The 25,388-nt window shown below is 44.3% G+C and overlaps 1 protein-coding gene across 23 annotated transcripts in view; it reads right to left on the bottom strand.

Annotated features, from left to right (window-relative positions):
- MACF1 (microtubule actin crosslinking factor 1) overlaps positions 1-25,388 on the bottom strand; it is a 291,764-nt gene that overhangs the window by 125,488 nt on the left and 140,888 nt on the right. For all 23 annotated transcript variants that reach the window (XR_014514346.1, XR_014514347.1, XR_014514348.1 and 20 more), the window contains 19 exons: positions 24,359-24,436; positions 22,308-22,469; positions 21,155-21,259; positions 20,359-20,454; positions 18,580-18,705; positions 15,980-16,132; positions 14,385-14,539; positions 13,041-13,167; positions 11,695-11,878; positions 10,310-10,479; positions 9,943-10,121; positions 9,220-9,358; positions 7,561-7,754; positions 6,712-6,874; positions 5,800-5,883; positions 3,932-4,039; positions 2,465-2,563; positions 1,600-1,752; positions 495-583 (listed from right to left, as the gene is read on the bottom strand). Coding sequence is in view for 19 of the 23 variants with exons in the window: in XM_083453050.1 (XP_083309176.1) it covers positions 495-583; positions 1,600-1,752; positions 2,465-2,563; positions 3,932-4,039; positions 5,800-5,883; positions 6,712-6,874; positions 7,561-7,754; positions 9,220-9,358; positions 9,943-10,121; positions 10,310-10,479; positions 11,695-11,878; positions 13,041-13,167; positions 14,385-14,539; positions 15,980-16,132; positions 18,580-18,705; positions 20,359-20,454; positions 21,155-21,259; positions 22,308-22,469; positions 24,359-24,436 (2,564 nt within the window). In the remaining 4 variants the exon portion in view is untranslated. The remainder of the gene's footprint in view (positions 1-494; positions 584-1,599; positions 1,753-2,464; positions 2,564-3,931; positions 4,040-5,799; positions 5,884-6,711; positions 6,875-7,560; positions 7,755-9,219; positions 9,359-9,942; positions 10,122-10,309; positions 10,480-11,694; positions 11,879-13,040; positions 13,168-14,384; positions 14,540-15,979; positions 16,133-18,579; positions 18,706-20,358; positions 20,455-21,154; positions 21,260-22,307; positions 22,470-24,358; positions 24,437-25,388) is intronic.

Raw genomic sequence — 25,388 nt, 5'->3', positions numbered from 1 at the left:
GGCACATAAGAGACATCTCTTGATATAAGCATGGCAATTGTAAAACCCTAAAAGGATGCCTGCTAAGATTATGGGTTGCAATATACCTTCAGGCCTGCAATATATTGAGTGGAGGAAGTGGCCAATTTAGCCCTATACTGCTTACTCCAACTGGCAGGCTCCAGGAATCCTGATGCAGAGGTCAACCCTGGCACCTTATACATTCAAAGCATGTGCTGCCTCATTGAGGTGCAAACTAACACCTCTGTGGTCAAGTAAAAAACACCCCATCAGCAACGACAGCCTGTAAATTTCCTCCCTAGCTCCTGTGTTTCTACAGGACATCCATTTCAAATTTCCATCTTTGTTTTCTCAGGATGACAGCATAAAACACTGTGAGAAGTTAAGTGAATTTAAAAATAGGGAAAATGCAAGCTTAAACTCCATCCTTTGCAACAACTAAATCTGCAATAAAGCAAACAAATTTAATTCTTTCTGACGTTCTCCCAACTCACTTGTGTCCATGCTTTGCAAGGAAGATCTGAGCAGTTTTGATAGCTTCCGAGACTTGCTCCTGCTTTGTAACCAATTCCTCATTTAGAACCTGATGAGAAAAAGGGTGACACATCTCTAAGATCTAGTGACACATGTCCAAGCACTGGAAGAAGCTCAAGGGCTTCAATGTTAGAAAAATACTGGAATGAAGTTATATGGTTTTAGCAGAAATGTTATAAAGAATTAAGCAAAAACTGATTGTTAATGGGTTAAAGTGGAAAGTTTAAAGTTAGATTGTGTTAAGATAAATTATAGAACAAAAAATTGAGATAGAGGGAAAGGATTTGCTGAATTACCTAATTTGAACTAGAATACAAAAAAGGGAGGTGCGAGGAAGTCGAGGAAATAAGTAAATGAAAGATAAAGATATGGAAATTGGATGTGTTTTTTAAATGTTTTTGTTTTTTCTTGTTGTTTTGATGTATTGTTCTTTCTTTTTATTTTCGATGTATTGTTTGTTAAACTTTTTATTGCTTTTTTTCTCTCATACTTTTTTTTGTAACTATAAAACTTTTAATAAATATTATTAAAAAAAAAGAATTAATCAGCTATTGTCTTAAAAAAAAATATCAGAAGTTCAAAATAGGTCACAGTTATAATTTGGGGATTTAAGAAACCAGCTAATTAGTAAAAGGAATGAACCTCCATTTGGAGTAATATTTGAAGCAGAGAATTCTTTCTGAAGAAAACAGCATCAGAGAGAGAAGGGGGGAAAACAGACAAAAATCAGTGACTATTTCCAGAAGGATAGAGGTTTATTCAGGCAAAAACTCACACAACCGTTTGTTCATTAAGGCCAGAAGAACAAAAATGAAAAAATAAATCCAACTTCAAGCAAAGCAGAAAATGAACTGAGCCCCTGAGGAAGTGGAGGAGCTCACATCCAGTGGAAATGACGTTTTCTGCCTTCTTCAAGTGACTGGGAGTTAGCAACCCACCTGGTGATGTCCTACTGCCCACTAGAGAGATAAACCCAGCAGGATTGACCTAGGCTTAGTCTGGTGTTGCTGACACACAATGTAAAAGGATCAAAGGAAGTGAGAAGCACCCCCTGCCCTTACACACCTGCTGCTCCAAGATGGACTTCTCAATATCTCCGAGCTCTTTGCCCTTCGGTGGGACACTTTTGAACTGTGCACTCTGTTTGAAACCCATGACCCAGCCCAGGAGTTCCTTCACTTTGTCCACATGCTCTTGCTTCTCCTCCTCCACAACTTTCTGCAAGAAGAAAAAAGAGAGAGAGATGGAATATGGCCACATAAATGTATGCAACATAATCAAATACTTCTTATAGGCATAACATGCTAAAAAATGTGCTGGCTCCATGCCAGTAAGGCTTTGCTAGATATTAGCTAAGCTGTTATGCTACAGAATGCTCACAAATATTCTCACTTGCTTGGGATAGATGTATTAAGAACAAAACACTGACACAGTGTAGATTCTGTGGGTGAAGTTAAAGTTAAGCTGGTTGGAGGTTACATACAATGTAAGAATACAGTGTTGGTGGGGAGGCAGATGGATAATGTGTGAACACAGGAGTTTGGGGGAGGGGGATTAAGTGGGAAAATCTCTGGACAGGGGACTGAAAAGCAAGGGCCTAAAGTATACATAGAGAGAAGTGGTGGGTCCTTGAGGAAAAAACTAAATGGCAACTATATTGGGTTAAGGAAGGGCAAGGGAGAGAGATGGTTAGAAAAGAACAACTCCTCACATAAGGCTTAGGGAAAGGAATGACTGCAAGTATTAGCAAGAAGCTGATGGTTTTGTGACTCTATGCCAACCAAAGAGCCCTTCTAACTGTTGCAGCCCTGATGCCTTCAAAGGAAAGAGACTAAAACTCCCAAGATCACATGGGGGGAAACCACTGACTAGCCTCAATGGATTCACGATGCAGCCACCACAGAGCAGCCACTATAAAATATATCCTTACTTCTTCCTCTTCCAGGCGCCGGAGAGCATCACTGATGTACTTCACGTGCTGCGTGGTCAATGTGACCAGAGCTGTGTAGCGTGTGCGCAGGTCCATGAACTGGAAGGGTGGGGTGGAGAGAGAACACAAGAGAAAAACAACACCACAAAGAACATGGTTGTTAAAGCCAATGAATGACAGAGCATCCAACTTCCCACTTTGCTCCGAACATGCAGCCTTTCTCATTCTGGAGAACAGGGAAATGCCCCCACTCACTGCACAATCTGATGGACATTTCTACAGAGCCAGCGAAGTGCAGCAATCTTGGAGACAGAGCATGTGTGCATCTTAAAATAACAGTTAAATACGGAACGGGAGAAGGAAGAAATGCTGAAGATAGCCTCTCTGCTTTTCAAGGAGGAAAGGCAGCTTTGAGAGCCATCCCAGGGTGGTTTCTAGCTGGAAGAAGAACTCTGCCATTTTGCACATGGATGTGAAATCAGGATGCTTCTCTCGTGTACATCTCTTTCCCCCAAAATGTTAGGGTGAGGAAGACCCTCATATCCTGAAATAGCCCACTTCTGCCAGCAGGACCAAGACACACTCTCTCTCTCTCTCTCTCTGGCTGTGTGGAAGACTGCTAAAACTAAGGAATTCTAGCCTTGTAAAGTGGTCCTGTGCAAGGCTACCAGGGAACAATTTGCTCTGAGGTCTGCAGGAAAAGGCCAGATTTTCAAGACCCTCAGCATCCCTTTCAACACTACAATTCTATGATCCTAAGAAGCAGAGCCCCAATCTGTTTAATCAGGGTGGAAGCAAAGAACAAAAAACCTCACTTGGGGCCACCCCCAACACAAACTCAGTGCAGAAACTCAAAGAGGCAACTTGCTCAGCACCCCAGGCTTCCATATGGAGCAACAGCCAGTTGAGATTTCTCTTGCTGGCTCTTTTTCTTTGGATGCTTCCAGACAGGGGCTTAATTTGCAAACGGGTGGTTGGCAACAGGGTTTTTTTAAATAAAAATCCAGATAACATGGGGGGCAAAGGGGGATATAGGCTAGCATTTTGATGCTGACAATGTCTTGGGGATGCTGCAAAAACACTGTGCATGCATGAGAAGCACCAATCTGATAACCAAACACCCATCTGGAAGCACCCTTGGACTCATCCAAAAGATCCACACACAGCGAACTGCATGGTGCTCTTTATTTACCTTGCAGGTGGCAGAGCTGGGTCGATCCCTGTAGGGATTTGAACCCGTGGTTCCAAGAAGTCTACGTATGCCAGACCCTGATGCTTAGAGCTTAGAGCCTCTGTGGCTGACAGAAAAGACAGTGAGGGTGGAAACTTTTACACACGGGTTCAGGAGGAGAGGCAGGAGTGCCACATGTCCATCTACTCAGGAAACTGAGCAAGCCCTCGCCTCCCCTGCCCCACTCCACTTCCAGCCTAGAGAACACACTAGCCAGCAGCGGCCAGACCCCTCACCTCCTGCGTGACGGCATCGGAGGAGGAAAGCATGCGCCGGCGCTTCACGGGAGACTTTTGCTGAGATTCCACAAACGCACGGTATGTCATCAGCTGCAGCTCATAGTCCTGACAATGCAAAAATGGAAATATGGGAGTTTCAGTTCACAAACCCCACATTTAGTACTGCCACATAAAGCAGAAAATGAAAAACAGAATCCCAAAGCAAATTGAGCAGGCGTGTATACGAGAGATTCCTTGGGATGAAGGGCATTTCTTGAAAAAGTAGTAATAAATAAACTAAAGATGCCACACAATGCCCTTGTTCACATGTAACGCAAAGCCACATCATGGCTTAGCATGAATGAGGAAACACAAGGCCTCCCACAGAGACCCCAGTGGCTTTGAGACTTCATGGTTGTTTTGCTGCTGTGCTATGCTGAGCTAAGCTGTGATTTGGCTTAACGTGTCATCTGAAACCAGGCTACCCTCCGGACAAACCATAAGTTGTAAACCATAGGATAAACATTAGTTAAAGTTCTAGGTTTGTCTGCGGAGAGCTAAACCACAAGCCTAGGTTCAGACAACATGCTCAGCCAAACCATGGCTTAGCTCAATGCAGCACAGCAGCAAAACAACCACAGAGGAACACAGGACCCAGGAGTCCACCTGCTAAATTATGATTCGGCTTAGCGTTACATGTGAACTAGGCCAATGTGTTCTCTCTGTATATCTATTATTATTATTATTATTATTATTATTATTATTATTATTATTACATTTTCCATTTTTCTGTTCATACATCTTGTTTTCCCCACATACAATATTTCTGTACAGACTTCCCAACCTAGCATTCCATGGCATTCATAATAAACCTAAATTTGCTGCATCTCCATTTATTTATCCACCCTACTTTTATCCCTTCTAGACCATTGTTGTAGTTGACTGCTGTTCATATACTGTATTGGCCCGAATATAAGCTGCACCTGCAAATAAGCCGCACCTTTACAATTCAGGGGAGGAGGGGGAGAGAAAAAGACAATACCCGAATATAAGCTGTTTGAGTTCCAAAACGTTCAGAAACCAAAGTGCGGCTTCTGATTGGGAGCAGGAAGCTCCTGCACCCAATCAGAAGCCACGGAAGCCCTGTCAGACATCTGGCTTCCAAAAATACTGTATTTTTTGCTCTATAAGACTCACTTTTTCCCTCCTAAAAAGTAAGGGGAAATGTGTGTGTGTCTTATGGAGCGAATGCAGGCTGCACAGCTATCCCAGAAGCCAGAACAGCAAGAGGGATTGCTGCTTTCACTGCACAGCGATCCCTCTTGCTGTTCTAGCTTCTGAGATTCAGAATATTTTTTTTCTTGTTTTCATCCTCCAAAAACTAGGTGCGTCTTGTGGTCTGGTGCATCTTATAGAGCAAAAAATACAGTAGTTTGCAAACTGGAACACTCACTTCTAGGTTTGCGGCGTTCAGGAGCCAAAACGTTCAAGAACTAAGCTGTTCGAAAACCAAGGTATGGCTGTACTTGTAAACTGATTTTAGCATCATTTTTTAAATACTTCCCAAAGCTTTCCATTCACCCTTTGTCTGTTTATGTCCAGATTCCTTATTTTGGCTGTCATATTTGCAAGTTCTGCATATTATGTCAATTTTTAACCACTTAAGTTGTAGATTTAAAAAAAACGAAAAGAAAAAGAAAATGATGGTTTCGAAAAGGTTTTTGATCAGATCCTCCCAGAGCTCATGGGATAACTTTAAAGAACCCACATATCTCTTGTGGTTCGGTCATTTGCATTTCAGATAACCATCTAAATCCGCCTTTGCCAATCTGGTGCTCTCCCGATACAATTCCCATCAGACTCAGTCAGAACAGCCATCGTATTACCTTGACAGCAGCTGAGTATTGCTGAGATAGTTTCTGACACTGGTCCAGTTTGGCTTGATTTGCCTCTATTTCAGCAAACAGTGCCTTAAATGCAAGAGAAAGCAATGTTGAAATCATGGTGACAAACTGGAAGGTTTATCTGCCCTCTAAGGTGGTTTGTTCTCTCTGTGTTCTCTTTCCTACAGATTCACATCACACCGCCCACACACTTCACTTAATTACTGAGTTAATTATTCCAACAAGAACATCCCCACAGTTATCAGTCTGTCACTGAGCTAGGGACACCCCCGCCTTCCTAATTTATGGTTCTTTTCCTTCAAAAAGCCCTAAGAGACAACCAGTTGGATCAGGTCAAAGATCCATCTAGTCCAGCATAGTCTTTCCCAGATTCATTCGGGAAACCAGCAAGCAGGACCCAAATGCAACAGCTGTCTTCCCACACAGATTCCCAGAAACTGGTATTCAGAGGGATAGCTCAGTTAGTAGAGCATGAGACTCTTAATCCCAGGGTCATGGGTTCACGTCCCCCTCTTGGGCAAAAGATTCCTGCATTCCAGGGAGTTAGACTAGATGATACTTGTAGTCCCTTCCAATTTTGTGATTCTATTACTAGCAGCCACTAATAATCTATTTATTAACTGCTTTGTTCTCCACAAATCCTAAAGCTTATGAATTTTAACTATGGCTATGCATTACGCACAAACCCAGCGCCCTTCCTTAAGCATGGTTCGTTTGGTCACTCCCCACTCTCAGATGCTACAAAGACATGAGGCAAGAGCATCTGGAAAGCAAAACAAACTCTGGAGAAACAAACCATGATTTGTTTGATCATCGGTAGAATAACTTGCAGTTAACCTGTGATTTGTTAAGCAGACCATGGCTTAAGCAACACTGGCTTTGTCCAGGCCTTACCATTTGCTGGCTGAGTTGCTCTGAAAGAACCCTGCTATCCTCCGCTTGTCCAGGTTTCATCAGTTCCTGCTGTGTTGTGGTCTCCTCAATCCACTGGATCAGTGCCCCATGACAGTTCCGGTAATCACTCAGTACTTCCTCAATACTCTCCAGCTCTGATCGGCTGTCAAGAGATGAAGAGGAGGAAGCGAAAATGTGAGTGAGATAAAACTATGGAGCCTGAAGTTGTATGAACAATATTGATTTGATGTAAGAACAGTTTTGCTGTGTATGGCATTTTCTAAAGTAAAAAAGAGAAGAAAAGAGGATAGGTCCTGCCCTGTAGAGGCTCGCAATTTGGGATGGTTTACTAAAGACCTGGAATGGTAGAATCCTGCAAGATTTGGCACTTAGAACTTTTAGATGAGCGCTAAAACAACCTATAATTCCAGTGGCAAATCCATGTTGGGTAACTAATCTTTACCAAGAGCCATATTTTGATCTGGTGACAGAGGCAACACTGGCATCTACCCTCACTTCCTGCAAGACTCTTTAACCCCTTCTTGCCTAGCAGAAACAGCAACAAAAACCTCTGCAGAGTCCTTCTCTGTTTTCCTGCGCAAGAACTGGCTCATGTCCTTCTCAAAAGCAGCAAGATATGGGGTACGGGTAGGCATTATTCTCTCTCTTTTGTTTTAATTTTCCTTTATTTTGAATCATTTATTACCCAAGGAATCCCAGAGCAGGGTACAGAAAACAAAAAGGGAGTAGCTGGCAGTTGCAGTCTGGAACATTTAGAGGGCAACAAACAGAAAAGTGTGGATTAGGCTATCAGTGAGAAAGCAGTTGCCCAGAGGTGGTTCTTCTCACCGAGTCTCGATCTGTAGGCTGACTCTCTGCCAGCGATCCCAGAGTTGGCTCCCTTTCTCCTGGTAGCGCTCCAGGTCCGGACTGCGCTCCTGCTTCAGACGGTACAGCTGGTCTGTCACAACTTTGGCTCTTGCCAAGTCATCTTCCAACATAGCAAAGACATTGCCCTTATCGTTCACTTCACTGATCCATTGCTGCAGCATTAAAAATGGAGAAAGAGAGGGAGAAGCGCTGATTGAGAATGACTGAAATAAATAATAGGCAGGCTGCAAGAACCCATCCTCTGGGTTAGCCTTAACCAACCTGGTGTCGCCCAGATGTGTTGGGACTGCAACTCCCATCAGCCCCAGCCAGCACTGCCATGTTAGCTGGGACTGTGTGGAACTGTTCTGCAAAATGTCTGAAGGCCACTAGGTTCACAGTGCTGTGAATATTTATTTATTAAGGTTTTATACTACTCTTTGTTTAATGAACTCGGGGCATATAGCTAAAAGGATAAATACATAATCATTTCAATCAACACACTTTAAAAAGAACTAAAAATACCACATCTGTCTAGAGAGTGATTACAAAGACAAGCATATAAAAATAATAGGACATTGACTCAGTTCACACACAATGCTAAGCCAAAAAAGGCAAGCTTGTGGGCCTCTGGACAGGTGATTGTGGTCACTCTTTTCCTCCTCCAATCCTGCCACCACCATGTTGCCATAAACTAAGCCACAGTTGGGCTTAGCATTACACCCAAACCTGAGCTCATAGTTTATGTCACTCTAGACATAGAGTGTTCTATGACTTACCACTTGTGGTTTATCTGGGATAAACCACAAACCTGGGTTCAGACGTTACGTTAAGCCAAACCATGGTGAAACTCACAGCAGCACAGCAGCAGCAGCAGCAGCAGCAGCAGCAGCAGCAGGACCAGAAGAAGATCCATGCAGCTGCATTTTCCCTGGAAACTTGCACCTTTGTGCTAAACCATGGCTTCACTTAGCAGTACCTGGTCACTGAATTCACGTAACTGCCAAGCCAAGTCTTTCCCTTCAGGCCTTAAATTTAACTGCAGCTTATTGTTACAGGGGTGGGACACCTGTGGCCCTCCAGATGTTGGTGGACTGCAACTCCTCTTGATTCCCGACTGCTGACCATGCTGGCTAGGGTTAATGGGAGCTAGGGTCCAACAACATATGGAGGACCACAGGTTAGTCTCCTCTGGTAAAAAATAATGTTTGCATTGTTTGTTTCAAGCTTATGTGTTTGTAAATACCTAACTTCATTTACTGATCTTAAAAGGTATTTGCTTAAAAAAAAAAAGAACTATTTGGCTCAAGGAGGGTAAGTACATTTCTTCAATACACAATGGCTTCTTGTCCACCCACAGAATGGCTGGGAGATCCAAAGCACATCTGTTGAAGCAGGCAGACGCTAGAGGGCAGGAGATGCAAGATGCTGTGTTCATCAGCTTGGCACAAGCCAGACTCATTGCCAAGAGCTATCAGCATCAACCTGAGGAGCAACATGGCCTGAAAGGCACAGCTGTTTGGTTTGCTGTTCACAATCAGGCAGCAATAAGCTGCATCAGGACAGTAAGAATTTGCAGCCACATGAGACAGGCGTCCCCCCACCCGGAGGACCCAGCTGGTGGAGGGAAAAGCTTACCTGTAATGTGGCTCGGTGAGACTGAATGGCACTTAGGTCCGCAGGCACAGCCTCCTCCTGGCTCAGTTTAACCTCAAAGCCTTTGACCAAAGACTCAGCTCCTTGGGTATTGCGAATGATAACGTCCACAGTCTTTAACCTATCAGATATAAAAAGGGAAACTTCACTTCCTGAAACTATGACAAGCTTTTATTTGGTGACACATCAGCATGCTTGTATCTGGCCAAGTGGGTGGATGTCATCGCAACCTAAGGGGTTCCCAAAATGACTGCCATTCCTGGCCTCCCTCCTTCACTGCAAGTACATACAAAATTAAGATCTGTATCGCTTGAACTCAACATAGATCTCAGAATCCTAGTGTTGCTGAACTATTCCAGTCAGAAGCAACTGGCTTTGAGAAAATGGAATCCAGTGGTCATTTCCTCTGGGCATTCTCCAAAAGTTACTGGATTCTAGGGGACTGAATAAGCCCCATTGCATGCATTCCAGGGGACTGAATAAACCACTCTTCATGTATTAGGATGCTAACAGCCAAAAGGTCTCTACATTTTACAGAGTAACCACAGCAGAGCACACACTCTGTATGTAAAAGCTTTCAGGTTCAGAGTCAGTACTGAGCTAGAAGGACCAGTAGTCTGTGCTGGTCTGTGTGTATGTTCCTATCATACAGAAACAAGTGGTTCCCTCTCTTGGCTTGATAACAAGACGGGTATAAGAACTCACTTGTCCAGATAGATAGTTGAGAGCCCGTAGACATGGTCCATCTTTTCCACCAGCAGGTTAAGCTCAGAACGAAGGTGTGGGGTGCTGGTTCCCGTTGGAGACTTGTGCAGGAAAATAGTGCATCTCTCAGAAAGTTGCTCCATGTCGTCCTTCAAGTGATTCAAATCTTCCTTCAATCTCTGCAGAGACCAACAGATGTTAGTGAGTAAGAGCAGAGATGCTGACCTTTCATGCTACATATCTGCCTTCACAGCAATGGTCAGCAGGGGCAAGAACTAAGCTGGGGGATGTAACAAGTCAAAGAAGGGACTTTTCAGTCATACTGTCCAAAATCTGGAATATTCCCCGAAGACTATAAAACACCAACCTCCTGCTCGGCAAGCCGGAAAGTGTTTTCCTGCAGGGCATCCCCATCAGTTCTTGTGCTGCTTGGTGTCCGGATGGTGCCCACCAGACGTTGTTCACACTCCTCCAGGTGAAGCCGAATATTCTTCAGCTCAGAGAGGTATGTCCGAGAAGCAGTCTCATCTTTGTCCTCTGTTCACACATGTACAACAAAAGCAAAATAACTGAAATCTTCCTCCAGCTGTTTCATGTGCTCAGATGTGGGCCAATACTATTGCTGTTTGGAAGCTCAATAGAAGCTCCATGTTTTGCCCCAGTCCCTTGCATCTTCCATTAGAAAGGACCTCAGAAGATAGCAGGGTTGGGAAATAAAGGCCTTCATCTGCAAGAGACCCTGGGGGAATCACTGCTGGTTACAGTGGACAGTGCAGTGCCATGAACCAAACATTAGAATCTGCTTTAGAGGACTGTACATTTGAGATCCCTGATTTTCAGGGTTATGAAATGTGTAGGGAGCCTCCACACATACAGGAGGCGCCCTTCACTTTGCAAGGGATGCAGCTAGCCTGCTCACCCCTATAGCGCCCCTCATGTGTTTATTTTACTTGGTCAAAACAGGAGAGAGCTCCTGGGGCCAGAAAAAAACATTGATTTGGCGGCCAGAGTCACCTCTGAATGAAATAGTTATTGTTCCTTCCATCTCTCACACTGCAAATATTCCCATTCATTCATTCATTTTCTACCCTTCATCAGAAGATCTCAGGGCAGTTCACAAATAAAAATACAGGCTAGAACAGAGGTCAGCAATCTAAGGTCCGCGGGCTAGATACGGCCCACCTTGCGAACCCTGCCGCCTGCTCAGTCAGTCCCCGCACTAAACAGGCGTGGTGCGGAGGACTTGCCGCACAGAGACTGACTTCTGCGATGCAGCACAGCTTCTGATTGGCTGCAGGAAGCTCCTGCAGCCAATCAAAAGCCATGGACACCTCTGGGCGCCATTCCTTTCTTCCTGCTGAGGCGGCCGAGCGGGAAGGAAGCGGCAGCAGCGTGGAAGCTGCCTCTGCCGCCCAGGCCAGCGGCATGGGCTCTGCGCCCCGCCAAGAAAGAGGATGCTGACACTGCCGAAGACAAGGCATCGTTGGCGTGAGTGGCATCGGCGGGGGTGTGTGTGTGTGTGTGTGTGTGCTTTCGGGAGGGGGTGGGTCTGGCCCCCCACAAGGTCTGAGGCACAGTGGACTGGCCCCCTCCTGAAAAAGTTTGGTGACCCCTGGGCTAGAAGCACAAAATAAATAGTTAAAACCAAGCCATAGAATATTAATCATCTAGGCCAGGCTTCACCAAGCCCAGAGCTGATGGAAGGAAAGAGGCACCAGGCTGGCAAAGCTAATCTAGGCTCAGACAGCTTACCATTTTCCATTGACTGCAAAAGCTGCTGGAAGTGCTCCTTGCATGAGTCCACATCCTCCTCTAGGCGCAGCCGATCTGTTACAGAGAAGAGCTCTGAATCCCGGCTGTCCTCCAAGAAATCATCGTAGTGCACCTGCAGGCTCCTCATGGTTTGGTGGCATTCCCCTGGAGCCAGGGCCCTGAGCTGTGAGTTGCACACACACAAACACAAAGGGGACATGTTCACATTGAGTGAAGATGAACAATGCTTGGAGTCACAGGCCAGTACAAGCAAAGATGACAAAAATGGTAGGCATTATTTTTTGTCTCATTGCTGGCTCCAGTCAAACAAGTTTTGCAGGTGTTTGTTGCTTCAAGCTAGGAAATTCACACAATCATAAAATCTTAGAATTCAAGAGTTGGAAGGGACACTGAGGGTCATCTAGTCCAAACCCCTGAAATGCAGAAATCTCAACACATGCCCCCCACATCCAATTAGAAACCATACTGGACTCTATTTAACTTTGCAAAGGTGCTAGCAATGTTATTACCCCCTCAGAAGGACATGCGTGCCTATTGGCCAGTAACTGTAATATCACTGGAGACAAGCAACACACACAAGACTAGCTCTGAGTAGGAGGCATGTGTATGAAACAAATCTAAGGCACCTTCCTTGTTTTTGATTCACATGGATAAAAAGTCTTGTGGCATCTTATCACCAACAGACTTATTATGGCATCATTTTTTGTGGGCCAATACCTACTTTGGCAGATAACACAAAGTTTCAGGTATATGGTGAAATGGGGCTTAGCCCACAAGAGTTTATGCCACAATAAAGTTGGTTGGTCTTTACTACCCCCAAGTTGTTATTGTTTTTGAAGTAACAGAGTGGCAGAGCTACCTCATCTGCAATGTATTTGTTTGAGCTGGCTTTGGCTTTCAGTGGCCAAGGAAGAATAGGGGTGATATTTGTGTAATGGGGCTGTTATATGAAAAAGAAGTGGTTAGTTATCATTCTATAACCTTCTAAATTCAGGAGTTTAAGCAGGATGTTCTTTTTGGTTATGCTGTGAAGTGGCACTATATTGGTGGCATATGAAAACAACTTATTATTTTATTGGGCTGATTTTACTAAAGGAAGTCTTTGGTTGCCAAGGTAATGCCTTGGCCTCGCCCTCACCCCCATGCACACATTAATTCTTCAGTCTTGTATTATTAGACAACCTTACCTTCCCATTTCCTCCCACCACCTTCTAACTTCCTGTCCAGCTCCACCCAATCAGGAGGCCACTTTTACGATTCGCATGCTTTAGCTGTGCACACCCTTATCTGACTGGCAAGCATCACTCTGGGGCTTGCAGTATTACCTTCTCCATATTCCAGCTTTGCACCAGAGCAATGTCTTTTCTCAAGTAGTTCCAGGAAACAAGGCTCTTCATATTTACATGGAGCTGGTGCCACAAGGCCATCACCTTCTGGTACAGCTGTTCCACCCTACAATTGGAAGGCAGTTCAAAATTGGGTGTTTGCAGCACCATGTGGACATCAACCTTCTGAATTATGGTATATTACGCTGTATCTACTCAGGAAGGCCAGGGGGAGCAAGTCTCTGTCCCAGGATGGGTCAGGCAAAGACAGTATTGGAAATGTTGTTCTGACACAGTTCAAAGCAGCTCCTCATATTCAAAAGGTAAATGCAACCTCTCACAAAAGGCAAGAATTGAGCTACCACTGCCCCCAAAAATCCATTTCCAACATAACACTTTTAGAAGCCAGCTGACAAACTTCAGACCCAGAGGCCACATGTAACCCTCCAAGCTGGCTTTCAGGATCCCCCCCCCAGGACACACCCTCCTCATCTACACCCCTCGAGTATTTTTGCCTGGCTGAAATAAGTTATTGAACCTGGATGATACTTCTTGCTTGGCTGGCTGGAGGACAGAGAGGGTTTTCTGTACATACAAAGAAATTTGCCTACAGTAGAAAGGCAACTTTCACATTTGTTGCTTTGCCCACTTTTGCCTCCTGCCTCACCCAGGACGGGCATGTGGCCCCTGGAATATTGCCCAGAATAAATGTAGCCTTTGGGCTAAAAAAGGTTCAAACTTGCCCCTACCCCTAGGCTAAAGAGCCACGGCAAAATCATAGATACCAACTTCAAAGTGTTTGATTGCCTGGGAAGTTTTCTGGCTCTGGGAGAAAGAGACAGATGCTGTACCCATCTGGACCACAACGAGAACTAGAATCTTCAATGGGCAGAAGGTATGATCTTAGGTTTCTGTATCCTTTGCACCAGTAGCTAGATTTTGTTCTACATGTAGAGCTCTGTTGAAAACTATTCCTTTCCTAATAATAATAATAATAATAATAATTTATACCCCGCCCATCTGGCTGGGCTTCCCAGCCACTCTGGGCGGCTTCCAAAAAAATATTAAAATACTGTAATACATCAAACTTTAAAAGCTTCCCTAAACAGGGCTGCCTTCAGGTGTCTTCTAAAAGTCTGGTAGTTGTTGTTCTCTTTGACATCTGGTGGGAGGGCATTCCACAGGGAGGGCACATGTTAAAAAGTTTATGTTACACATGCCAGCAGACCCAACCCCCCACCAAATTGCTGCAAACATTTTGTTTTCTTTTACATGCACACACCTACAGAACCCCCAGGTCAATAGGAACCCTGGCACTGCTCAAGGAAAGAAAGATCCCTTTACCTGCTGGCCACATCAATGGCCTCTTTGTTAGGAGGGGGCACCAAGAAGCAAACAGACGGGACCATGGCCTCGTTTCCGGTAGGGCTGATCACTTTCCACTTGGTTCGCTGGGAATTGTCTTCTAGCACACACTCGTCATTCTTACAGATGGTGATCTGTGTGGTCAGCAAAAGGAACACTGGTCCAGTAGATGGTCAAACTGTCACCCCTCGTCCTCCCCACACCGCTCCTCCCACAAAGTGATCCTAGGCATCATGTAGTCTAGGGGTGGCCAACGTGGTGCCCTCCATATGTTGTGGGCTGTAACTCCCATAATCCCTGGCTGCTGGCCACGCCTGCAGAGCCTGATGCGAGTTGTAGTCCAAAACATATGGAGGGCACCATATTGGCTACATACAGCAAGCCCACATCTGACGCAAGGGTTCAGTTTCCAAGTTCCATGTGTAAAGACAAAAATGCATAAAGTCAGGAACCCCTGAATCAGGTCTCCTGCAAGGTGGAGGGCTGTTTCCCCAGCTTTGGGTTGGTGGCACAAGGGCTCTGGGATGCTGCCAGAGCCCTTATGCCATTTCCCCAAAGCCAGGTAAGCCTGCTAACACAGTTTTGCACAGGTGGGAGGGGATATAAATAAATGGAGAATGGGTTTCCTCTACGCTCCTTCTGTCTGTCTATTTATCTATCATCTATCTATCTATCTATCTATCATCTATCATCTCTCTATCTATCTATCATCTATCATTTTCCGCACCCCCACCCATGTAAAGACTTGCAGTTGGACTTACTATACTCCAACCTCATTCTGCAGCTAAAACACTCTCAGCAGAAGCGTCTCCAACTATTCTTCACCATCTCAGAGGAAGGAGATGCCAAAGACTCCCCAGTTAGTTTCTTACAGTGGTGAAATAGGGCACTTGAAATAAATTTTCGCCCAACTGAAGTTAAGTGTTCTTGACTTCTTCTTCTTACCAATGCTAAATCAAAATCTAAGTGACCCCACCTCTTCCCCGCAACCCTGGCATCCATGCTCGAAGAACTGACTCTCACCCTGACTTCCATGCATAAACAGCAATATTACTGGGCCTTTGTACAACATTTTTTAATGTTGAAAGCATTCCATGCGTACATCGCATTCAGATGCCAATGTTAAGAAACTCATATTTTCTTCATGGTTTCTAACAAGCTATAATTTCCCATGTTGTTTAAGTCTGGTTTGGTACCCTAGTTTCATTAACTCATTACAGGAAAACAAAGTTTAGTATAAGCTTCAACTGGAAGCTTAAAACTGCAAACCTAAAGTTCACCACTGTTTGTTCTGATAAAGCTATACCAGTGTGTTATCTGAATGCAGCCAAATTGTCACAGTAATCCTTATGACAAACATTGCAATGTATCATCATCATCATCATCACTTTGCCTGTGTATTATCTTATACCATACTATCTCAAGGCCATCACTGAACACTGGCTTTGAAACCTGAGAGGTTTAGAAATTCAAAGAGGAAGAGCCTGGATTTAAACTCGCAGATTTCTGATTTAGGGAATAAACAGAACACTCAGAATCCAAAGGAAGTTTCACGTCAGCTGTTATCAGCTCACCTCAATTTGGCGATAATCACAGATGGCCTTCACAGAGATGGTGTTCTGCAAAGCATGGTCAGGGTTTCGTGGCTTCAGCTGTACAATGCTTTTGGACCTACCCACCAAGCTGGCAACGGAACTCTTGGACTGGATCAGCTGCTCCTTTTCATCCTGTCAAAATTAGAAAGGCAAGAAAGATGGATGGAACAGAAGGGCAAGGACAGGCAGGAGAAGAATGGCCAGAAACCTCATGCCCACACTGCCCTCTGAGGAGCTAGCATTTGGTCAATGGAAGTTTGGGTTTTAAAGGGCAAGTATAGGTAGTGTTGTATGTGTGTCCATGTCTTCATATACACACACACACTCATTTGCAACTTCTCCAAGCAGAAGTGGGAGTAGGGCAGGGAGTACAGAGACAATCCATATTTAATACTATTCCAGGCAAGCGGACCAATTATCTCCAAGTCCTCCCTGCCCACTCACCCCCCGCCACTCCGAAAGTTGCATGCAGAGTTAAAACATTACTACTAGGTCCAAAATTCAGAATTATCTGCAAAACAGTGAACAGTGCAACAAAGCCCAAACCCATCATTTTTCACTGGGAAAAAGAAAGAAAAACTACCTGGATTTTTGTAAAAAGGTGAAATAAAAGAAGGCATGAGAACTGTGTGAAAAAGATTGTTCAGGTAGTTTCAATGTATGTACTTAAGCAATTTTAAACCTGATAGAAAAAAGAACGCTGGGAAATGATGTGTGGAGAGAGAGAGAGAGAGAGAGAGAGAGAGAGAAAGAAAGAAAGAAAGAAAGAAAGAAAGAAAGAAAGAAAGAAAGAAAAGGTTTAAAACAAGCTACCTTCTCCTGTCCCAGGGGAGCATGGTTGGAAGAAATACAACTTTAACTCATTTATTCACACATGGGCCAAAGCTTTCCCTTTTGACTGCCTATGAAGAACCTTTGCAGCAAAAGCTGCCTCCCACGGGCTCTCAAGTTCTACAACTGAAGCAGTCCCATGTTTTTAGTCTGTCAGAACCATTGCAAGACAGAGACAGGCTCCACCTTGTGCTGATGCATCTCCCTTGGCTCAAGGAACCCATCTTCTTTTGCAGCTTTGGAACTGCAGTAAGATTAGCGGGTCTACGATGGAGCAGCCTGTCCTTAAGCTGCGCATGCTGGCTCCTTCACAACGTCCACAGTAGCCTCCAGATCCATTACTTTTAAACTTGTGCACCTTCCTGCCTGAAACTCTGAGTCAATCTCCAAGTTGGGTCAATATCCAAGAAGAGGCTGCTGCCTCTGCCACCCACAAATGTCCTCCCCACTTTCTCCCACCTGGTGCCCTCCATCAGCCGCAGCTGTGCACCTTCTCACAGCTCTTAGCTGCGATTCCTGAATTGTAGGCAGTTGGACTAAATGAGCCTTAGGGTTCCTTCCAGCTCTACAATTCTGTTTCATCCTGCACATGCACTGCCTTCTGTCTCCCAGCACTCTGTCTTGCACCCCTTTTCCTCCTTTCCTACTCTCTCAATGCCTTTGGCCATAATGTTACTTAACGACAAACGGTCATACCTTTCCATTCATTGAGCTGCCCCACTCTTGCCAAAGACCCTATGCCAAGACCTTTGTCAGCAAAGCCTGCACTGCACTGAACACTCTTAACACTTCACATTGCCTGCTCCTCTCGTTCAAAGGTCATGGTGGCCAAATGCTTCTGCCTACTTCCCCAGTTGCTGTCAACCATCAAACACTGATATTTTGAGTTATATGGACAGGGACTACAGCAGTACTATTTCCCATACAACTGTTTGCTCACGATGGCTGTATTTTACCTAGTTCCAGACAGCGGTGAAGACACATGCACGCTGAGGGCTGCTGCCAGTCAAAGGAGGTAACACTGGACTAGATGGACCAACGGGTTGACTCAGTGTAAGGTGGAAGAGGCTACAGCTCAGAGATAGAGCACATGCTTTGCAGGAACAAATTCTCATTGCCCGAAACTCTGGTGAACGACTGCCATTTGTGGTAGACAATCAGTGGCAAAAGCCACCATCATGTGCTCATAGCAGCAGCAGGAGTAGTTAGCAAAATGAAAATAAATAGCATGCTAGAGGTCACACTCAAGTAAGCATTTCATAGTGGGGAGTGGAACTGAAACACAAGGATAGTTAAACAATGCAGTTCGGGGAACATTTGAGAGGAAAATAGGCAGACTTTGAAAAGACGTGCACATTTTTTTTTTACTTTTTAAAATAAAGCACAGAGAAGTAAGCAATGCGGAGATGCAATGTAAGCAAAATTACTGGGGGGAAACTTGAGGATTCTTGGATGCCACTGTGAGGGTTAGATCATCACAACAAATTGATGTATGTCAGACACTAAAGGATCTAATGGCTTCTTGATGGTACAAGCTGTTTGAGAGGCTGCCTTGGAAAGTGTGGGCTCTTATTGTTAGAGATTATAATGCAGAGGATGGATGACCCGCTATCAGGGGTGCTGCAGCAGATGATCTCCTGCATCAGCAGGGACTGGATTCATTTACCTTTGTGGTCTCTTGCAACTATGATTCTGGTATAATGTGCCAAAATCTGTATGACCTTGAGATCTGCCCAAAGAGCACCCACCATGGAATCCTGGAGCAGGTCCTCCAGGCGTGTCAGGCTGGTGTTGCAGTCACAAGAATACTTCCGTTTGATGGTATCTTGGAGGTTCTTCAAGTATGTCTCTGAATCACGGGCATCACTGAAGAACTGCAAAAGCACAAAAACGTTTCCCCTTTGTCAAAATACTAGCCAGAGGTTTCTTATTGCATGTTTTATGAAAGAGCGGAATTTACTTGAAAGACTGAAAAGAAAGCATCCATTCAATTTGCTCAAAGGCATTTTCATCATGAAAAAGGAAGGCCAGTAACCAGAGAAAACAGCCTCCTTTGGGTTATTTGATTAGAGACATACCAGTATGGCTCATTTTGGACCTGTTTTCTAAAGAATGGAACATAATCAAGATAATTAACAAGTCTTGATCCTGATCCAATTCTGAGAAAACAAGAACAAGATAAGTTATATTGATGCGTCTCTAATAAAGTAACTAAAAGGAGGACGTTTTCTCTAGTTGCTTGGCTTGGCCAGGAATTTGCACAGTCTGCAACCTCCATGCTGCTACCAAATCACACAAGCCAAGAGCTGATTTACTCTTCTACTAGCAAAGCTTGAGATGGGTTGATTGTATGTTTTTGTATTGTTATATTTGATCCTACTCTGAAGTATGTTTAGCCTGGGAAGGAGGAAACTGAGAGGAGATCCGATAGCCATCTTCAAATATCTAAAGGGTTGTCACATGGAAGGGGGAACATGCTTGTTTTCTCCTGCTCTGGAGGGTAGGACTCGAACAAGTGGCTTCAAATTACAAGAAGGGAGATTCTGACTAAACATAAAGAAAAAAATTCTGACAGTAAGAGCTGTTCGACAGTGGAACAGGCTCCCATGAGAAGTGGTAGACTCTCCTTTCTTGGAGGTTTCTAAGCAGAGGTTGGATGACCATCTGTCATGGATGCTTCAGCTGATATTCCTGCATTGCAGGGGGTTGGACTACATGACCCTTGGGTCCCTTCCAACTCTAAGATTCTACTATCACTTGCGATGAATAGCGGGATATAAACCTTTTAACAATTAATAAGACAAGAGAAGAAATATGGTGGAAGCAGAAGTAGCGAGGGAAGAAGGGTAGTGTTCTCACTACCTGTTAGGCTGGGGTGGGGTTCTGTACTGCTCAGCAGCATTTGAGTGTCTTCTGACTCATAATGTGTCAATATCTATCCTACAGTTACTCAAACATTTCCTCCTCTGAGAAAGAAGCTTAAGTTATGCTGCCTCACTCTCAGGGAACTTAAGCATTCCTTTAAAATTCTGGTGGGTGCAGGGTTTTGACCTTACCTTAGCATTACAAGGTCATGCAGGAGGTATGTGTGTTTTTCATTCTAGTTAACATTCCTCCAGCACTCTGCAGCCTCCCTGGCTGTCCATACTTGCAGAATTGAAAGGGAAAAAAACCATGGGAGGAGCTAATGCTATGGTGTCCTTTTCCTGGATTTTAATGGAAGAGCAAACACCCAGGGAGGCTTTGAAGTGCATACCACCAGAGAGATGTAGAATGACATAAAAGACATTCATACACATCCCTAAACTCATCTCTAAAGTAAGGTAAGTGTAAGAAAATCCCTGCACCCCATCCATGAAAATATCACAGATATTTCCTCTGCCATTTAATCATTTTTGAATGCCATTTCTTTTCTGATTAATTGATGGAGAATGGCTGGAAAAAACATGGGAAAAATTTTCAACAGGACATTAGTTTTGACTTCATGAGTTAACCGTTGATGTGCAGCCATGGAGAATTCCCTGTACCTGAAAGTAAGCTGTGTTCTCCTTCACATGCTGATCCACACACAAGCACAACTGCTTGATCCACTGCCACTGAGTCTGCACTGCTGCACTGTATGCCTGTGAAAAACCAAACAACAGATAAAAGAGCGTTTTTGGTACAATTGCATAAAACAACTACAGCCTGCTCAGACCTTTGCCGAATTTGTATCTGCTATCACCAGTTTTATTCATGCCCACTGTAAGACCACACTGTTTGGATGAAGGGTAGTCAATAAATATTTTAAATAAAGTAAAATCGGCCACACAATCAAGGCTTATGATCAGGAATACAGGAAGGGGCAACTGGCTGTAACAAAAGGCTTCAAAACAGCTGTTTTCACAAGGTCCTCTTGTCGTGCCAGCTCACACGAAGAGATTTTAAGCTCTCTGCCTTGCTTAACAGGCAAAGCCCGCTAGTGCACCAGCTCTGGGATGCTCTCGCACAATCCCATAGGGCTGGCTGAGTTCCCACAAGATCTCATGCAACAATACCCAGGGTTCCAGAGTTGGCATGACAAGAGGGCCTTGCCCAGTAAGCAAGGCAGAGAGGTGAAAAGCTCTTTTCAAGCCAGGAAAACCTTGTGTGCATTTAATCTGTGCAATTTCAACCAGCTAGCCTTCAACCATGGAAGCTTGAAAAGGCACAAATTAATGTGCGGAAGATGCCGTCGTACTGAAATACATCAAGGTATCCTATGAAGTTGTCTTGCATAACACACATGTTAAAGTGCTCACAATCACAACCCCTAAGCATGCCCCCCTCCAAGCTATCTCTTACCTCCACAGTCTGCTTGGCTGGGTGATTCTCCAGTGACAGTATCTCAGCTGTGTCTTGCAGGGAGCGAAACACATCCTGTTTCTCCTCTAGCTCCATTGTGAGCTCCTGCATAGCAGAAACACAAAGAGGACCAATAGCATTCCCTATAGCAAAATCAGACAATAGGTTTGCCTCACTGTTGGTAGGCATCACAGGAAGAGTGGCAGGAGGCACGCAGACGTGCAGCAATATTGGAAACTTTAGCCGTGAAACTTCACAGCAGGAAAAGGGAACTTGTGGCTCTCCAGATGTTGCTGGACTACAACGTCCATCAGCCATTGGTCAGGGATAATGTAATCTGTAGATCAGCCATAGGCTGGCCACAGCTGTTTTACAGCCCCACTGCCTGCAAGAACTCTGAGCATTGACAACAATTTGCATTTGAGCAAGAACAGAAAATTTGGGTGTGATGAAACCAAGGTTTAAATCTGTTCTCGGCCATGAAGGGGATCATCAACTCAAAGTGATTGAAGCTTCTTACCATTAAAGCCTTAAATGACTGGGAGGCTGGTTATTTTACGGAGCAATAGCCTGCTAAGCCCCAGTACTTGTATCCAAGCTAAGACTTCCCTCTTTATGAAAGCCTTTGGGCTTGATTTAGTTATTTTTTGAGTGTGGAGGTTGCTTCTCAATGGGGTTGTTGATACTATTACTATTAATTCACGCTGAACAGCATTTTTCTTGATAACACCCCACCCCACCCATTTTTACTATAAGCTGCTTTGGTTCAAACATATAAGCAAAGTTGGATATAAAATTTTAAGGTAAAATAAAGTTTTGAAAACTGACGAAACTCACTGGCACTATGGGTGATAGTCAATTATTTTTTTTACGCAGAGCAGACCTACTAAAATTAATGTACTGCTTCATGTTCATTCATTTCAATGGGTCTACTCTGAGAAAAACTTAGTTGACTATCACCCAGCAACTTGACCAGGGAATTTCAAAAGGAAGCACAAGCAAAATAAGGCACTTCTGAGAAAATAAACTGAAACCTGTAAGTTTTCCTGAACACAGAGCTTAATTGAGAAATGTGGAACTCTGCCGCTTCCAGAATACAGAACACCATAGAGGCACTGCTAACACTTGGCCACATCCAGCCCCTCCTACTCACCGAGAAATAATTCTTCTTGGCAGCCATATTGGGATTATTGTCACTCCAGTCATACGCCAGCTCCTCTTCTTCCTTTTCATTGAGCCAAATTAGCTCAGTCGTCGCTCGAGACACAAACCCATACAAACTCTGGAGGTGGTGCAGTCGGAAGCTGGAGGTTTCCTGCAAAAAGACAACATACTTTGTTACATTTCCTGCCACTCTGGGGATTGTCTGCTTGAGGGCCTCCCAAAGGCTTCTGGCTGGCCACTGTGAGGACAGGATTCTGGACTGCAGGGCCCCCTTTGGCCTGAACTCCTCTGATGCTGACCACCCTCCTTCCCAGATGCCTTGTCAGAAATCCCCACATTGTCAAGTTATTCTTCAAACCTTTTTTTACATGCTCTCCTATTACATTTTAGGGTTAGTAGGAAACACCCATGAGTCCCTTTTCCTTTGCAGAGGCACCAGGTCCTGTTTGCAGACACTGGCTACTGATACACATGTGCTGGGGTCCACCTTCTCTGTTTTAAAAACCAAACCACCTGTGCAACTATATCACATGAGAGAAGCATAATGCACCATTTCTGAAGTAATATTTAAAATGCACAAACAAAAGAAGATCGTAGCATAGGGAGGATGGGGAAGAGTCACATTCCGTTATATTAAAAATTGATGGTTCTAAGTTGGTTCTGCTTTTTAAGAAGCAAATCATTTATCCGCTGGCAGCTGCTAGGATAAAGGTAAAGGTAAAGGTACCCCTGCCCATACGGGCCAGTCTTGCCAGACTCTAGGGTTGTGCGCTCATCTCACTCTATAGGCCGGGAGCCAGCGCTGTCCGCAGACACTTCCGGGTCACGTGGCCAGCATGACAAGCTGCATCTGGCGAGCCAGCGCAGCACACGGAACACCGTTTACCTTCCCGCTGGTAAGCGATCCCTATTTATCTACTTGCACCCGGGGGTGTTTTCGAGCTGCTAGGTTGGCAGGCGCTGGGACCGAACGACGGGAGCGCACCCCGCCACGGGGATTCAAACCGCCGACCATGCGATCAGCAAGTCCTAGGCGCTGAGGTTTTACCCACAGCGCCACCTGCGTCCCAAGCTGCTAGGATAGAAATAGTCAAACATCGGGAAAAGGCACTGTTAACCAATTTGTGGTTTGAGAGGGTGGGGTGGGGTGACACTGGTTGATAAACCTACCTGTTCTGCATGTGTGGTTGGAAGATTTGAAAATGTGGACAACTTTCATGCAATTTGGTATGCATTTATTAAATGAGCCAGAGCCAGAGCATGCACCACAACAGATGCATGAAAGACTCTGATCTGATGAGAAGGAAAAGGTGGTGGGGCAGCTGCACCCTGGGGGGTAACCCACAGCACTATTGTAGCCTAGTATATTAAGAATTAGATTAGAGAGATCTGGGACATAATATCCAAATGAGTGACTGGGAAAAGCTTTGGAAGGTGGATTTGAAATTTACTGCACGTACAACACTGAAAGAGAACTATATGAAAATGATGTATCGTTGATACATAACACTGCTAAAACTTGCAAAAATGTATAGAACAAGGTCTAATAAGTCTTGGAAATGTAAAGAAAAGGAGGGTACTTATGTGGTGGGAGTGTAAAATGGTTAAAATTACTGGGAAATGATATATAATGAACTGAAGAAAATGTTTAAAATTACTTTTACCAAAAAGCCAGAAGCGTTTTTACTGGGAATAACAGAAAATAAAATCCTGAAGGAAAAGAAAAAACTGTTTATGTACGCAACAACAGCAGACCGGATCTTACTAGCACAAAGGTGGAAGGAAGATAAGATACCAACAATGGAAGAATGGCAATTGAAAATGATGGATTATGCAGAAATGGCAAAACTTACAGAAAAGCTCAGAGACAATAATACTGAGGAAAAAAGAATAGGAGGCGTTTATTGTATATGTACAAAAATATTGTAAACAAGTAGAAACATTGGCAGGCTTTGACTAAACACTTGCAAGTAGTTAAAATAAGACAGTGTAAACTTGACACTTCGCTGGCTACAGGAATCAACCCAAAATACAACTCACCATCAGTTTGCAGTACTGGGTCTCCAGCTTCCCCAGTGTCTCCGTGTAACTAGTGTGGAAATTCTGAGACATTTTACCCTTTAAAAAACAGGAGGAAGAGATAACAAAGAGGATCAGAAGCAGCTCAAAAGTTACATATCCAACTAGAAATGCACAGAGAGCTGGAGGTCCTATTGAAATTCTCTCGTCTCTTCCTTATCTCTCCACTTTCCCAAATCTTGCATGCATCATAAAATGTAGAATCATAGAATTGTAGATCATCTAGTCCAAGGATCATCTAGTCCAACCCCGTGCAGTTCAGGAATCACAGCTAATAATCCCTGGCAGATGGCCTGTTGAAAGCAGCACAATGAAGTCTGAGCACAGCAGACTTCTGTGTGTCCCTTTTAGCCACGGAACTTATTCCCAATCCTCCTCAGGGTCCATTTTCACACTATCTAAACCCTCCACACACACAGACTGTCCCAAGATGTGTTTCCCCATTGGAGCAGTGGTAGCCTAATGTCCCTGGTACAACTCTTATAATTCGTGAGTATTAGTCATGCTTGCTGGAGCTGATGGCAGCTGGAGTCCAACAAATTCTAGAGCGCACTACTTTGGCAACCCCTACCTCAGAAGGTATTTTATCCTTAGAGCAACACACCCCAGAGGCCCCAATACAGCAACAACTGCATGAGATCTCCTTTCAGGAACATGAACTTAGTGGGGCAGAAAATGATACTCAAGCTGACAAAAGAAAGCCTGGCCATCTCTCTAATTCTACAGATTTAAATTTTTGCTTCTCCAAAACCAAGTGTAAATAGCTTGCATATAAAGGCCCCCAGGCCACCTTCCCCATAAAGTTGGTGACCAGCTCCTAATGTTTTGGGCTGTAACTCCAACCATCCCAACCATCATGTATGTGGTAGGAGTTGACATCCAAAGCATCTGGAGCTGAGTGCAAGCTAGAGAGGAAAGGCTACTCTAAAGCAACCCCTTCCTGCAGCAGGAGGATCCTTCCTCCAAGCGAAAATCAGCTCTTCCTCCTCCA

This window comes from Podarcis tiliguerta (genome assembly GCF_965153285.1).
Source record: "Podarcis tiliguerta genome assembly, chromosome: 8".
Lineage (NCBI taxonomy): Eukaryota > Metazoa > Chordata > Lepidosauria > Squamata > Lacertidae > Podarcis > Podarcis tiliguerta.
This window is presented reverse-complemented; position numbering and strand designations above follow the sequence as displayed.